Below are 14,859 nucleotides of genomic sequence, written 5' to 3'. Positions count from 1 at the left end.
TATTGATTTAAGGGTGGGAGTAGGGAGAGAGCGAGAAACATAGATTTGTTGTTTCACTTATTTATGTATTCATTGGTTGATTCTTATATGTGCCCTGACTGGGGATCGAACCCAAAACTTGGTGTATCAGGACAGTAGCTTTGGTTAGATAGTAGCTCTAACCAACTGAGCTACCCAGCCAGGGCAGGGATGACTTTATAATGGCACAACCTCCCCATTCCAGTTATTCCCTCCCTCTCCCCATCTGCACCCTCTCTACGAGAGCCATCATTTCCAGCCCCGTGGTAAATGCAGTAGCCTCCATGTGAGCTGGGGCTGCTTGTTGAAACAGTCTACCATGAGTCCCCTGCCTGGCAGGATGAAGGAAACCACAGAAGCAGCCTGCTGTCACGTTCAACAGATGCAGATGCAGGGGCTCCTAGAAGCAGAGGAGGAGCTGCTAGGCACCTGTTACATGTAGCATCTTCTTTAATGTTCACAGCTCAAGCAGGAAGGGAAGGCAGAGGAGTATGATGTGGCAAGGTGATGGCTCAGTACCCGATCTAGCAGAACCTGCCACAGCCCCAAGCCCCGTCCTCCCCAGCACCGAAGACGTCATCCGGAAAACTGAACAGATCACCAAAAACATCCAGGAACTCTTAAGAGCAGCCCAGGAAAATAAACACGACAGGTAAGGGGCTTTAGAATCCTGCCGGGGAGAGTGTGTGCATGCCCTGGAAGAGAGGCTGCTCCAGTGATGAGCAGGGATTTTTTTTTTCCAAGGCCCTGATTTTAAAGGTTTTTGAAATTTTCAGATTTACAAATCAGGCTTGAGAACAAATTTGTAAATTTGACTATTTTTTTTTACTTGGTGTTTTCCATTTTTGATTCTTATAAAGTACCCTGAAATGTCTCTAGAAATGGAGTTGCTGCGTGGTCGGGGCCGTGGTGTTCCCAGTTCTGGGGGGAGAAGGGAGAGAGAGCCTGCGCCTCGTTCTCCTCGGCGGTGCTGCTCCCTGGGAGCTCCTTCGCTGGGAAGAAGTTTGCTGACGTGACACGAATTTTGAAATGAACCTGATTTCCTGTATCTCTGCCTATGCATGTGCTTGTGTGTGTACATGTATGCGTGTATAAACGTCTAAGAAACAAGTGGTTTACAGATGCAAGTTGATGAGATCGCCTTCAAATAACTGCTCACTCAGAGCAGAGTCATATCTGGCAGAGTCGCTTCTCACCGTAGGAAGGGGCTGGCTCTCGTTCTAACTCATCCTTCTCTCCTCTGGGAACTTAAAGTAGGCGGTTAATTTTGGGGGGTGGCATCCTAGTCTCACGTGGCTGGCCTGGTCTGGACTCGCTCATGAAACGTGGTTTGTTATCATCCCATTGAGTTTGGTCAAAGAAAGCAACAGTTTAGTCAAAACCCAAGAACAGTCTCCTCCTTTTTATCAGGTTGGCGAAGTTGAGGGCCCTCGGCGGCGAACTGCTCTCCGTGCCCTGCACGGACAAAGGTTGTTCGAGGGCCACAGCCCTGCGCTTTCCTTCTGCTCTCTGCGCGCCTGTCTCACGTGATGGTGCGCCGCGTCTGGCGCTCTCTGCTCTCCCGGCTCTGTCTGCTGACCTTCCCTTTTTCTGCCCCACCACCTATTACACGGCACAGACTTGTCCGATGCCGGCGTTTCCCACTCGGGAGGAGAGGAAGGGTCAGTGTTTGTCAGAGGATCGGAGTTAGGATCAGTCTTTATGGCTGGACCGCTGGAGGGTCCCGAGAGAAAAGGAGGAACCTGCAGTTTCCCAGGCTCCTTCCACAATAAGTTCATAGCTGTTCACCTTCCTCCTTCCCAGCACATCCTCTTTCTCGCACGCTTGCACGCCTCACGTGCCACAGGTGCTCAGTTCCTCTCCTCCCCAACTCCTCTGTCTTATTACTAATGCAAAATGCCTCACAGCTCTCCAAGTCCAGTGGTTAAGTAGTCTTGGTACCAAGGTGGACTCCTTTCCTAGTGCTCCGCCTCCGTGTAACAATGGGCCTCACTTTTCATTCCCTCCAGTTCAGAAGTGCCACGCTTGGATTTCAAACTTAAAAAAAAGTGCTTTGGTTGCATTGTTCTCCTTGGTAGTTGTCAAAAATATAAATATCTGCCCTGCAGCCGTTTTTGGCTTCAAAAATCACAATATGGTGCTTGGTAATTTGGGAAGTTTTTTTTTTTTAATGTACAAATTTATTCAAGAAATGTTATGATCTGATTTCTTTCTTTGTTTTTTGAGATTTTATTTATTTACTTTTAGAGAGAGGGTAAGGGAGAGAGAAAGGGAGAGAAACATCAATGTGTGGTTGCCTCTCGCATGCCCCCTACTGGGGACCTGACCCACAACCCAGGCATGTGCCCTGACTGGGAATCGAACCGGTGACCCTTGGGTTCACAGGCCAGTGCTCAATCCACTGAACCACACCAGCCAGCCAGGGCTGATTTCTTTTTTAAGACCATGAGAGAATGATGAGAGATTTTAATCATTAGCTCATTTTTTTATATTAAGCCAGAATTGGTCTAGAGAATTTATATTTTACAAATTATTTGATGTTCTGTTAAAATCTCTGGTTACTTACATACTCAAGACACTTTTATTTATAACCTTGCTTTGTACAAAATAAACCCATGCCTTTTCCTTGTGTTTTCTCCTCTTGTTGATTCGTTGCTTGTGCTTATCCAAAGTCAACCAGTAGCCCATGTACGCAGGCACATTCAGGCTTGGTTCTGGTCCCCTGGTCCAAGCAAGCTCCCTCCGCCCCTGCCATTCCTCAGGCTGGGTCTGTCCCCGGGGCGTCCCGCCTAGCTCCCTGTTTGTCTCTCTGCCTGTGTCTCTGTCTCTCTGTCTCACACTCACACAGTTACACACAATTCAGGATTACTACATATAATACACAACAGCCTTTTTGAGGAAAGGTAACAATTTGAAGTTGTGAACATGAACTCCTGATGAAGGAAGAGGACTTTTCTCATTTTAACCTGCGTGTGCTTTTTTTAGTGGCTTATTGAGGACTTTCTAAACTATCTTACAGTGAGTGAGTTTTTGAGAGATGTCCTTAGGGAAAATTTCTTCTCTATGTAGCAGGGGGAAAGGTGAATTATACTTTTGGATCAAAATGAAAATCCTAACCAGCAAAACATAAAACTCTTAGACACGGTCCTCAGTTAATGTGATATTAACAGACGTAGTTTCAAGAAACATTTATACAGGGGTCGCTGTGGACATTGCCTTTTTCTCTGAGCGTCTCTGTGACCAGACGGGTTGTTGCTCCTTGAAGTTTACAAGTTAACTAGGTCCTCATGCGTGGGCGTTTTTGTTACTACGTGGCGTGTGGTGCTAATTGCTCACAAAGGTGGAAGTGAGGATTTCCCACTTGAAGGCATTTTGGGATGATATAAACCATTTTCTGGAAATATGATGGTTTCATTAAAATGTAGGAAGTCTTTTTCTTAATAAGCTGTTTTTTCAGTTACAGTTTGACATTTAATCTCATTTATATTAGCTTGAGGTATATACAGCATAGTGATTAGACATTTAGTTCATTTACTAAGTGATTCCCCCGATAAGTGTAGCACTCAACCTGGCACCATACGTAGTAACTAAAATGTAGGCAGTCTTTATTAAAATAACTTCGATACTAGATTTCTTACAAAGATGAAGTACAGAGGTTGCTAATGACAATCTTGAAGCAGAAGCCAACTTCCTGACTTAACAAATGGGGGAGAAAGTCACTCGAAAGTTTGAGTGTGAGGGTAGATGCTGACTGGCATTTGGCCCTGTCTCTCAGAAGGGAAATTTTAAAACAGCCGTGTTCTTGTGTAAGGCCAAACCTTTGTATTCATACCGTGCTTCCTAAAGCGCTCAAGCAGGCTCCTTAAGTGCTCTTCCCATATCCATTCCCTCACGGGTTCTGTGGGCTGGTTCTCGAAGCAAAGCTCTGGTCCGGTGGCAGTGTGGTGTCTAAGAACCGCCACTTAACCCAAGTCTCAAATCTTCCAGTTCTCATCACCTAAGAAGTTAGAATCACCAGTCATCACTGGAAAGAGGCTTCTTGCTATTTCAAAAAAGGAAAAAAAGTGTGACTTCCTTGCCTCTGATGCCAGGAGCAGCCTGTGGCACGGCAGTGAGGGCCCCGGGCTGGAGGCTGGACGGCCAGGGTTGAGCTCTGTTCTCTCAGCAGCTGTAGGATCTTGGACAGGTTCTCTGCCTCTCCGGGCCTCAGTTTCCTCATGTGAACAATGGGTGTGACAGTAGTGCCAACCTCACTGGGCTGTTGGGGGATGGCGGGAGCCTCTGCAAAGCACTGAGGATGGAGCGTGGCGTGCAGTCGTGCTCCTGAAGCATCATCTGTTGTGCTGCCACCTCGGGGGCCCTCGGGAGCCAGGCAGCCCGGGAGAAAGGATGTGGCCTGCAGATTTTTTTGTTATCTTCGAGCTTGTCAGCAAGCACAGTGCTGAATGTGCTCATAGCATTTTATTACAGAGTCATGGCGGCTTTGCGGGAAAGTGGGTGAGTGAGTGAACTAGTGTATGAAGCTGATGTCAGTGTTTCCTCTTTATCCAAAGTAAGGCTTCAGACTTCTCAACAGTTCAGACGCATTCGATGGAAGGAATTTAGAAATGTCCTGTGGTTAAAAGACTCGTGGTTGTGGAAGAATAAGCTTCAGTTCTAAAGATTGTTTTTATACTTTATTGTTGACTTCTGTGGCCTCTTGCGTGGAAATCCTTGTTTTTGCTTTTAAGAAATTGGGAAGATGAGAAATAAATGACCAGCTTGAGGAGGTAGAAATATCCTCACAGGCTGTTTGTGGCCACACCTGGCTGGGAGTGTGTGTTGTCCATTTCATACCTAGAGACTGCTTCTGTCACACTGACTGGACTAGCTTTAAAAAAATTATTTTTTAATTTATTGATTTGAAAGAGAGATTTATTGTTCCACTTTATTTATGCATTCATTGGTTGGTTCCTTTATGTGCCCTGACTGGGGATCGAACCCACAACCTTGGCATATCAGGATGACACTCTAACCAACTGAGCTACCCAGCCAGGGAAGATTGAATAAACTTTAAGGAAGGATGGGGGGACCCTGATAAAACCAGACGCCTTCTGTTGGTGTGGGATCCACAGTGGGCTAGCCTAGGCCTCAGCCCCTTCATTAAGGGAATATAAATGGAACCTGTGACTAGCCCCTGAGTATTCTCTGCCTCTGAATTATTTTATTGTTTTTGAATAACCTCTTCAATATTCTTGCAGTTATATTCCCTGCTCGGAGAGGATACACGTGGCTGTTACAGAAATGGCAGCATTATTCCCCAAAGTAAGTCACTTCCTACTTACTTGTTTCAGACCCTTTTACATGAAGTACAAGAAATTCCTTATGGCCTCGATATTGCATTAAACTTGTAGCACAAAGTGTCTTAGATCTGCAAACAGTCATATGGGACATTGAAATACGTTTGTTCTACATGAATATTGGTTTTAATAAGACAAGAATGTCTGAGCCCAGTGCTAAAAAGCCAAGCATTAATAGAATAAAATTTTATCTGGAATATTTCACTCAAGTGGGTGAATAGTTTTCAAAAACTACCTCAGAATAGCACATACTACTAAAGTAGTACCGCATGCACTTTGGCCTTTGAGGCAGAGCGCTTCAGCGTCTCGCACCGTGGGCTGCAGAGCTTGCGGTGTTCTGAGAACCCCCATTGAAAAAGTGCCCGGCAAAACCGCTGTCCACCACGGAACAGCCGAAGTGGTGTCCAGAAGAATGCTTGCTCCTGCTTTTGGGTGTCCGCCTGCATTTCACGGCCCGCGGCTGTGTTTTCTGTTTAGAAACCCAAGTCTGACATGGTGAGGACTTCCCTTCGCTTACTGACGTCCAGTGCCTACCGACTCCAGTCCGAGTGCAAGAAGACCCTCCCGGGGGACTCGGGCCCGCCCACGGACATCCAGCTGGTCACGCAGCAGGTCATCCAGTGTGCGTACGACATCGCCAAGGCCGCCAAGCAGCTGGTCACCATCACCACCAAAGAGAACAACAACTGACCGGGCGGGGCGCCGGCCCTGCTGTTTTCCAGGCGTTTCAGGGTCCGGCTACAGATTGAGACACGGAACTGTTGGATTTTTACCAGAAACTTTCATTTAATGAAAGTTTAAAACTTTTTTTAAAACTCAGTATTATTTTTGCATGTTTTCTAACAAATTTTCAACTATTAATTTAACCCACTTGCCTTATTTCGTGACTGTGAGTTCATGATCATAGACATCCAAAAGCGTAGCTTCATTGTTGCAAGTTTGTTACAACTTTTCCAGTCCTTCAAACTCCCCGCCTGTGGTCAAAACTAAATGGTATGTTTTAGTAAAACATTTTCTTGAGAGAGTTAGGTTAAAAAAACCCGACATTATCTGTCCCCTACCAAGCATTGTGCAATGAGTGCGTTTTCCCACCTACCGCAGACTCGCTGAGGTTGGAGCCTCTCCAGGCACGTGCGCGGGCACAGGGCTGTGCCGCTGCTTTAAGCAGCTGACGCTCTCTCTGAAGGAGACAGTGCATTGCCCCACTCCTTTGACCTATTCTATCAGATGTTCTTTTTCTGTCTTGATCCTCCGTCTGTTTCTATCTTACTGTCATCCCGAAGTCTCCGTGGCGTCAGATAAGCACTCGTCTTCCATGTCGCGTGTCACCTGGCCATGTCCAGGGAGGAGCACCGCCGTGTCACCCCACATGGTCTGCTGCTCAGCCTCACCCTCACCACAGGGGGCCGGCGTCGCACTCGTCGGCCCCGAGGGCCGCGGTTCGCTCTGTGCCACCGCACTCCTCTCTCACTGCCGTACACCGCGGGGAGAGGGGCAGGCTGCTCCCTGACCTCGTGTCGTACCTCTCGCCTCTCACCCGAAACTCGGTCACTCCTTTCAGCACTTAAAGCTTTCTCGCATGACCGGCTTCGCACAGCTTGCCGCCTTTAAGGACTTCTTGTAAGATGTATACAATCATCTGAGTTTATTTCTTTTCCATGATCTTGCCGGTACTTAAAAATTGGACATCAGCTTTCAAGATATCCTGAGAGAGTACGTTCTGGCTGACTGCCAGCTATCCCAAGGCTATGAAAGAGTACAGGTTTAAGTTCTAGAACATGCTGAGATTGTTTTCTAAGTTGCGGAAGAGCTCTTTCTTGTTCTGAATGCTAACACGTATTTCCTGTACCTGCTTACTACAGCTGTTTTGTGTGGGGCGGCTCAGACCCTGCCCGGGACCGGAGGCCAGGCAGCAGTGAGGAAGGCGAAGGAAGTGAGCCGGGCCAGGAGCCGGGCCAGGAGCCGGGTGGGGCAGCGGGGGGGCCTAGGGCACACCCAGTGGGCACAGCAGCGCCCCTGCCCCATCAGGCTGCCATGTGGGAAGGTGGGCCTGGGTTGCCAGAGTTTCCGTTCTCAAGAGACTCCAGAAATCCGGATGTCTTTTGTGCCATCTCTCAGTTTCTAAGTGTTGGCGACTGAGCTAAACATTCTCTCAGCACACGTGGGTGAGCTCCGGTCGCCAGGCTCACAGCCTCTGCCCTGGGGTCCTGTAGACTGTAGTGTGAGTCCTGGCTTCCCTGGTCACGCCTGGTTCAATGTCTGAGCCTTACCCGTGGTGCGGCCACCCTGTGCTGTGTCAGGTTGCTTTCAGTCCTCCCTTCACCCAGGTGTTCTGTCCCGTAGTGCTCATTCACACACACGAAGAAAAGTCAGGATAATCCTAGTTGCCTAAAAATGTGCTAAATAATCTTGTCCTTTCACAAAACTGTTTGATTCAATCACCTTTATAGCTTGACCGTAAACTGTCACAAAAGGAGCACCGTGCTGGTGTGTGGCTCACTAACTAACTGTGCATGGGTGCCTTTTCCGGGCGTTGCTACACTGGGTGACTTCGGGAAAGGGCCTGCGTCTCCTTGGTCGAGAAGACTCGTCCACTTGGCTCGTCTGCACAGCCCTAAGTTCCATGCTCCTGTCGGAGGCTGAGGGGACACCTGCTCGAAGGATGTCTTCTAACTTCAGTGTAAGCTCCATCTGCAAACCTCCTGCGTGCTGCACTCACTCAGCTGTCCCTCATCTTTCCTGCAAACACCCGCCCTCCTATTGCCCCACATGCGGAGCCCTCAGGAAGGGCCCGCAGCCTTCTCGAGTTGGTGACCGTGGCCTCCTGGGGAGGACAGACTGCTGCCTAATGAGTCATCCACAGCGGGGGAAGCGGGGTCTTCACCTGAACTCAAGGACCCGTGCCCTAGAGAAATCAAGGAACGTGGGGACCAACAAAGCGTTTCCAATTGCAAGACCAGCACGGAATTTGCTGTTCACCCACAGTACCACGGCTTGGGGAAGGAGTTCCCGGGTGGAGCCGCGCGTGGGGATCGGAGGGCCGCAGGGCTTCCTGCTGCCTGAGTGCCCCACACACTTCCTCAGCCTCACGCTTCCCCATCCTCATCTGAGATCCAGTATCGGGGGTGCTCTGGTCCCCTGGGCAGGTCGCACCTTGTCTGAACGGTTGCTCACTTGCTTTTTGCACACGGGTTCCATAGGCTTGCACTAGTGTCCGTTAACGTCGTTTTTTTACCCTTTACTCTCCCATCCCCACCCCACCCCCAAAGCTGGTAGGACAGAGGTGCACTTTACAAAACTCTCACTTGTTGAAGAGGAGACAGCTCCACCCCTAAGCTCCTTTAACTGACGTCATTTTCTGCCTCAGAATGCAAATAGTTCTTATTTGCCAAAGAACAATCGGGCCCAAAGATCAAGTACAGCATTTCATGTAATTGGGACTGTAAATGCACGACTCGGGAGCTGCTGTCCGATTCCTCAGGCGGTGTAAGCTGCAGAGCCGAGAGTGAGGCCAGCACGTGCTTGTCCACGGCAGCCGTGAGCTTTCCGAACACGCCGTTCCCCTTCTTCCCCTGTCCCAGCTGAAGGTCACCCTCGTCTTTACAAAAGGAAATGCTGCATAGGAAAAACGAAATGCCTTTTATTCAAATGTGTTTTATCTGTGTCCCCCTTTGTTCTTTAGTTGTGTTTCATGTTTACTGTACATTCTATTCCTGTAATTATTGTACAACCCTGTAAGCGTTGTAAAATTGTTTCGGAACTTGTGCCTGCTAGTTATGCAATAAACAGGCTCTATAACGTGTGTCTCTGCAGTGATTCGGTGCTTCCCATCAGCTGGTCGAAGCTCCCAGGTACTCTGTCCGAGTTCCGAGAAAGTGCTCCCCCCCAGCCCCATCTTCACTGAGACAGCACTGAACATGCTTTGCCCAGGACGCCCTCTCGGTTCACAGGAACGAGGTCCTTTCCCATCCTGTGCAGTTAGCCGATAGCTTTGTTCAAGGAAGTCCTGTGTCAGTCAGGGTGTCAGTCGCAGGTATCTAATCATGATGTATTCACGCCTTAACTATAATTTTTTTTAATTCATTGAAAGCTGGCCGAGCACAGGTGCCCTTACCTCCTACCAGGTGATCTGGTCATGAGGTTAGTCTCTCTCCTCTGTTTTTTGTTTTTTTTTTTTTTATTTTTATTTATTGATTTTTAGAGAGAGAGGGGATGGGACAGAGAAACACTGATTTATTGTTTCACTAAATTATGCATTAATTGATTGATTCTTGTGTGTGCCCTGACCAGGGATGGAACCTGGAACCTTAGTGTATTGGGATGATGCTCTAACAAACTGAATACCCAGCCAGGGCTTTAATTTAGTCTCTTATGGCCATCGGTCTCTTTTTATCTTTCAGAGCAGGTCCCATTGTGCAGATTCACATGGGGGACTGTGGAATATAGATTTATACCTGGGCTCCTCGGGGTCACCCTCAGTCCCCAGTAGTTGTTCTCTGGAGAGGTGACTTGGGGCTCTGACTCGCAAATAGAAGAAGGGGTGGGGCAGGACCTGGTCCTCACAGGTGCCTTTCCAAGCAGGAAGTCTAGAGGAAGATGGAGTGTCCTCCCTGTGGTCCAGCAGTTCGGACCGAGAAGCACCTCCCAGGGCAGGGCTGGGCCTGGGAGTGGCATCTCTAACAGGGTCCCCGGGGACACAGAGGCTGCTGATCAGGACCGCACTCGCAGAAGCAGGGCTGTGGACCCATTTTCAGGGCCCCACTCCCCACCACGCGGCTCCGTGCCTTTCTGTTTGTAAACATGTTTTTACAATCATTCTAATTGCAGCTGACAGTTACCAGCCAGGCCCCGTGCTGGGCTGTGTATGCGGAGTAACTGCTTAAACCCTCACGCAGCCCGGTGGGGCAGGAGGGGTAGTTCTGCGGCACAGGTGAAGGGTGCACTCGAGGAGCGGAGCCCCGCATGGAGGGCGGAGGGCACGTGTGAGTCACTGTTAGTCCAGTTTGTCTTGGTCGGCCGGGCTGAGCTTTCTTGATCCTAGCAGAGTCTGTGATGAGTCTCAGAGAACGTGGCCTCTCGGGGAGGTGAGGCCCACATGGCCCTGAAGTCTCTCTAGATCAGAGGGGGCCAGTGGGCGACGTGAGACCGTGTGAATTCGTGGCTTCACTGGATACATGGGGCACAGGCTGCTGGTGGCCCGAGTGGAGGCTGTGTCTCCCCCTTGAGCCCCAGGCACTGGGACCCCGTGGCGTTCATTGAGTGGTTGAGTGACCACCTGGAAGGACTGTCCTCTGGCTCCCAAGCACCTCGAGCAGCCCTTCCCCGTCCCTGGGGCTGCGCAGGGGTGGCTTTGCCACAGGGACGGCTCACTGACCACCTGAGTGACCCGCTGCCCAGCAGGCTGGCAAGCAAGACTGTCCAGGAGCCGGCAGGTGCCAGGTGGAGGAGGCCGAGGGCTCCCCACCTCTGCCAGCCAGCCACCGAGCCAGAAGCCAGAGCCCCGTGCGGTGTGTCAGACTCCTCCATCGCTCTACAGGGGTAATGTGTCAGCTTTGCGTGGAGCAGGTCCCCAGGGGAGGGGCCCCTGGGGACAGGAGAGGCGTTGTGAACCCGAGTTTCCCCTGCCACCCACCCCCACCTTCCCTCTCCGACACACGGACACCTGGGCACTGGGTGACTGCGCTGCCTCCCCAGCCCCCCAACTGCCCCCACACCCTGGGAACTGCCCAGCCCCCTTCCTGAGGACCACACTCCTCCTCCTCCAAACTCCCTCTGCTCACCCCTCCAACCCCTTCTCTTCGTGGGGTTCATCTTCCTCTTTCTCTTCCCTTTCAGGATCCCTCCTCAACCTTCCCCTCCCAGGTCTTGTAGCAGGGACCTCTCTGAATCCTGCCCCTCCCCTCTGCCAGCTCTCCACCCCCTTTCCGAACCCCCAAATAATTACCCCTCATCTCTTCTCTCGGCTTAGCCCCTTAAGCCCTGTCTTCCCCCAGGTCTGTCATTTCCTGAGGAGCCCCCAGGACAGACACACCAGGGAAGTTTTGGAATCTCACGCAGACCTCCACCTCCAACCTGGACCTAAGGTTGGCCTCCCAGTCTCCCCTTGCGCCACTCCTGGCCACCTGCTTCCCTCTCCCAGCCCTCCTTTCCCAGGAGCCCCTCTTCCAACAATACTTACCCACCCTGCCCCGCCCTATTCCTTTCAGACCCCAGGGGCTGCGGCAACACTAGCTCACTGTCGGCAGCCACTGGGGTAAGGACAGCTTCATAAAGTAGGAACGGAAACCACCCCCATTTTGCAGATGAGGAAACTGAGGTGTAGCCCTCAGAGCCCAGTGGTAAAGCGTGTTAACCGCAGGGCGGTCATAGCAAGTGGCTCAGAGGAACAAGGCAGGTAGCAGAACTTCTGGAAGCAGAAGAGGGTGGGGGATGGCCATGGCCGAGGCCTCTGCAGAAGTAAGGTGGGAGGGACACAGGCACAGACGTGGTGGCTCCCGGCTCCGGACGTTTCTCTGGCCTGGGAGTGTCGGCGCAGGGCGGCAGGGGTGCCAGTCTCTGTGTGGGCTCTGCGGGTCTTGTGGGGGGCGGGGGGCTCAAAGGACCAGAGCCTGGGCCGCCCAGTTTGTGTCTTCCAGTTCCTTGTCTTGTCCGCAGATACCCCTCCTCTCTTCTGTCTGCTTCAGACGGAGGCACTTGGAGACCGCTGTGAGTGGAGGACGCCGCCCGGTTCAGCCAGTTCAGGAATCCGGGGACGTCACATCCACATGACTCAATGGTTCACCCCAAGTCGGCCACGCGGAAGCAGCAGGCCTGTGCCTGGTGCTGGAAGCAGGAGGGCCCCCTTCGGGGCATGGTATTGGCAGGGTTGGGGGGATCCGCCCCATCCCCGAGTAGAGGGAGCGCTCCCCCCACTGAGGGTGAGAGCCTGACTCAGTGGAGAAGGAGCAGTGCAGCCTGAGTCTGACCTGCTTCTTCCGATTCAAACAAGAGGAAACTATGGCCCAAGTCCAAGGGCAGAGACTAGGGTGCTTCCACAGCCGGCGGGTTATTTCCCGGGGCCGGGTGGCATCTCCTGGCAGGACAGATGGGCCATGTGAGCTTCGTGCTTTCCGTGTTTGTCTCTCTGCATCCGCGCGTCGCCACTGCCCACAGCCCGCAGATGAACAACGGGGCCCGGGGAGGTGGGGCGTCAGGACTAGAATCTGGACCGGCGCAGGCCACCGCCCCCAATCGCGGGAACTCAAAACACAGACACATCTACATATCGGACGTGTCCATGTAGTGGCCACCAGTGTCCCCACCACTCAGGTCCCCTGGGTCCCTCCTTCCTAGACTTGAGTGCTCATTTCGGCCTTGCTTTCGGCTCACCGCCCGAGCACCCACTCCCCCTCAGCGAGGGCTTGGCTGTGCCTGTTTCCAGACATGTAAACGGGGCCCGACCGGTGTATCCTCTTCTCTCCCTCAACACCGTGAGACTGCAGGACGTTGAGTGTACACCTCTGGTTAGTGCGTTTCCCCTGTTGTGTGGTATTCTTCCGTTGTTTACACCGCAATGTATTTCTCTAGTATTTTATTGTTGGGTGGTTCTTTTTAGTCACAAAAAAAATCTGTGAACATTGTGTTTTGGAACCGTGTTTCTGTGGGGTCTGTAGCTCGGTGCGGGGACCTCCAGGGATATAGAGCAGGAGCTTCTTCACACCAGTAACATTGTTTCCAAACAAGTGCTGGACCCGTGGAAGGTGAGGTTTCCCATTCCTCAACAGTGGGCAATAAGCTGTTTTAGTGTTGCCAGTGCCCTTCATTTGCATTGTTCTAGTGTCTCCTTGGAATTTGCATTTCTGATTAATTACATGGTTGTGTGCTTTTCCACGTGTACTAGCCATTTAGATTTCTTTCCTCTTTTGTGAAGTGGCAGTTTGAGTGTTGAGCCATTTTTCCATTAGATTCTCGGGGGTTTCCGGAAATTACTCACAAAGGTTTTGAAGATGTCCCAGTCCCGTGTTCCCCATTGGTCACCAACGTCCTTTTCCTTTCTGCGGCACGTCTTCTGCCCGTCTCAGGTGTCTCTCCAAGACAGGCTTTTGTGATGTTGCCCCGTCGGTCAACTCTCTTCCCTGTGGTGTGTTGTGTCTTAAGGAACCTCCCTGTTGTGTTTCGTTCTGGAATCTTCCTAGACTCACATGTCCCAGAGGTCCCCTGTGCCCTCACTCACTTTTCCCCAGTGGTGACATCTTCCACGGCTGAAGCACGTCATCAAAGTGTCGCCGACACACCTGATGTCGGCGCAGTCACAGACCTGACGTCACAGAGGTCCTCTGCGCCCGTGTGTGTGTGCGTGCGTGTGTGTGTGATGGGGGAGGGGCGTTCTGTGCCACTTACCGCATGTGTAGGTTCCTGTCACCTCCCACAATGAAGATACAGACCCCTGTGTCACCAGACACGTCCCTGGGGCTGTCCCTTTCCAGTCACACCCTGTCCCCTGGCAACCATGACCTTTCTCCATCTCTGAGATTTTGTCCTTTCCGGAATATTATGGAAATGGAATCATATGACGTGTGACCTGTTGAAATATGCTTTTTTCAGTGGTGCCCTCCACCTTGTTCAGGCCCTGAGACACCGTCATGGGGCACTGTGCCCGACTGAAGACTCCCACCCCCAAGCCTGGGGACGGGTCCCTAACGTGCCCTGTTAGAGGGTGGGAAGTAACTGTTTGCCTTTTTATTTTTTAAATAATATCCTCCCCCCTTTTCAGAGGTTACATTCTCTGTGTAAAATATAGAAAAGCACCCAAAATAAAAACAGCCATTATCCCAACTTTTAGAAATACTCGCAAAATGATATTATTCCCTTAAAAATGGAATTATGAAAATATTGTTTTTGAGCTTTTTAAGGGAGAGAGGGAAACATCAACTGGCTGTCTCTCGTACACGCTCCCACCAGGGACCTGGCCCGCAACCTAGGCGTGTGCCCCGACCGGGAATCAAACCGGCGACCTTGCGCTTTGCAGGGCCATGCCCAACCAACTGAGCCACACAGGTCAGGTGAGCTTTTTAACACAGCATGAACATTTCTCTAGAACCTTAAAAAGTCTAAGCACTTTATTTCTTCTTAATGCACTGTATAATATCCCAAACGCAAACTTGGGACATCTCCCGCTGTTGGACACCTGGGCTATATCAGTTTTTGCCGCTGTAACTAATGCCGGGAGGAACATTTTGTACTGATCTGATTGTCAGTCATATTTCCTGGGCCAGAAGGCAGGCAGGCCGGCGTTCTCAGCGAGGGCTCCTGGGAGCCAGGGAAGCATTTGGGCCTAATTGCAGGGGGCACCGTTGAAGACGGAAAATTCCCATTTCAGGTGTACGTTTGCAGAAGGCCTCTGTCTGCAGGACAGAGAGGAAAGTGAGGTGGACGTGTGACTTTGGACAGCGGTCGGCGGTGGCCAGGAATGATGGCGGTGAGAGGGACCAAGCGACGGGCTCGGAGATCTCGGAGGCCGTGG

General features: G+C 51.1%; 1 protein-coding gene across 8 annotated transcripts in view; it reads left to right on the top strand.

Annotated features, from left to right (window-relative positions):
- The window catches only part of GIT2 (GIT ArfGAP 2), a 45,038-nt gene extending 35,879 nt beyond the window's left edge, over nucleotides 1-9,159 (top strand). For all 8 annotated transcript variants that reach the window (XM_045841303.1, XM_045841282.1, XM_045841312.1 and 5 more), the window contains 3 exons: nucleotides 482-670; nucleotides 5,259-5,322; nucleotides 5,835-9,159. In XM_045841303.1, the coding sequence (XP_045697259.1) occupies nucleotides 482-670; nucleotides 5,259-5,322; nucleotides 5,835-6,047 (466 nt within the window). In that variant the 3' untranslated portion in view covers nucleotides 6,048-9,159. The remainder of the gene's footprint in view (nucleotides 1-481; nucleotides 671-5,258; nucleotides 5,323-5,834) is intronic.
- The last annotated feature ends 5,700 nt before the right edge of the window (nucleotides 9,160-14,859 follow it).

Source organism: Phyllostomus hastatus, unplaced genomic scaffold, assembly GCF_019186645.2.
Source record: "Phyllostomus hastatus isolate PE091 unplaced genomic scaffold, TTU_PhHast_1.1 phas_contig_1162, whole genome shotgun sequence".
Lineage (NCBI taxonomy): Eukaryota > Metazoa > Chordata > Mammalia > Chiroptera > Phyllostomidae > Phyllostomus > Phyllostomus hastatus.
The sequence above is the reverse complement of the archived record's forward strand: the minus strand, read 5'-3'. Positions and strand labels throughout refer to the sequence as shown.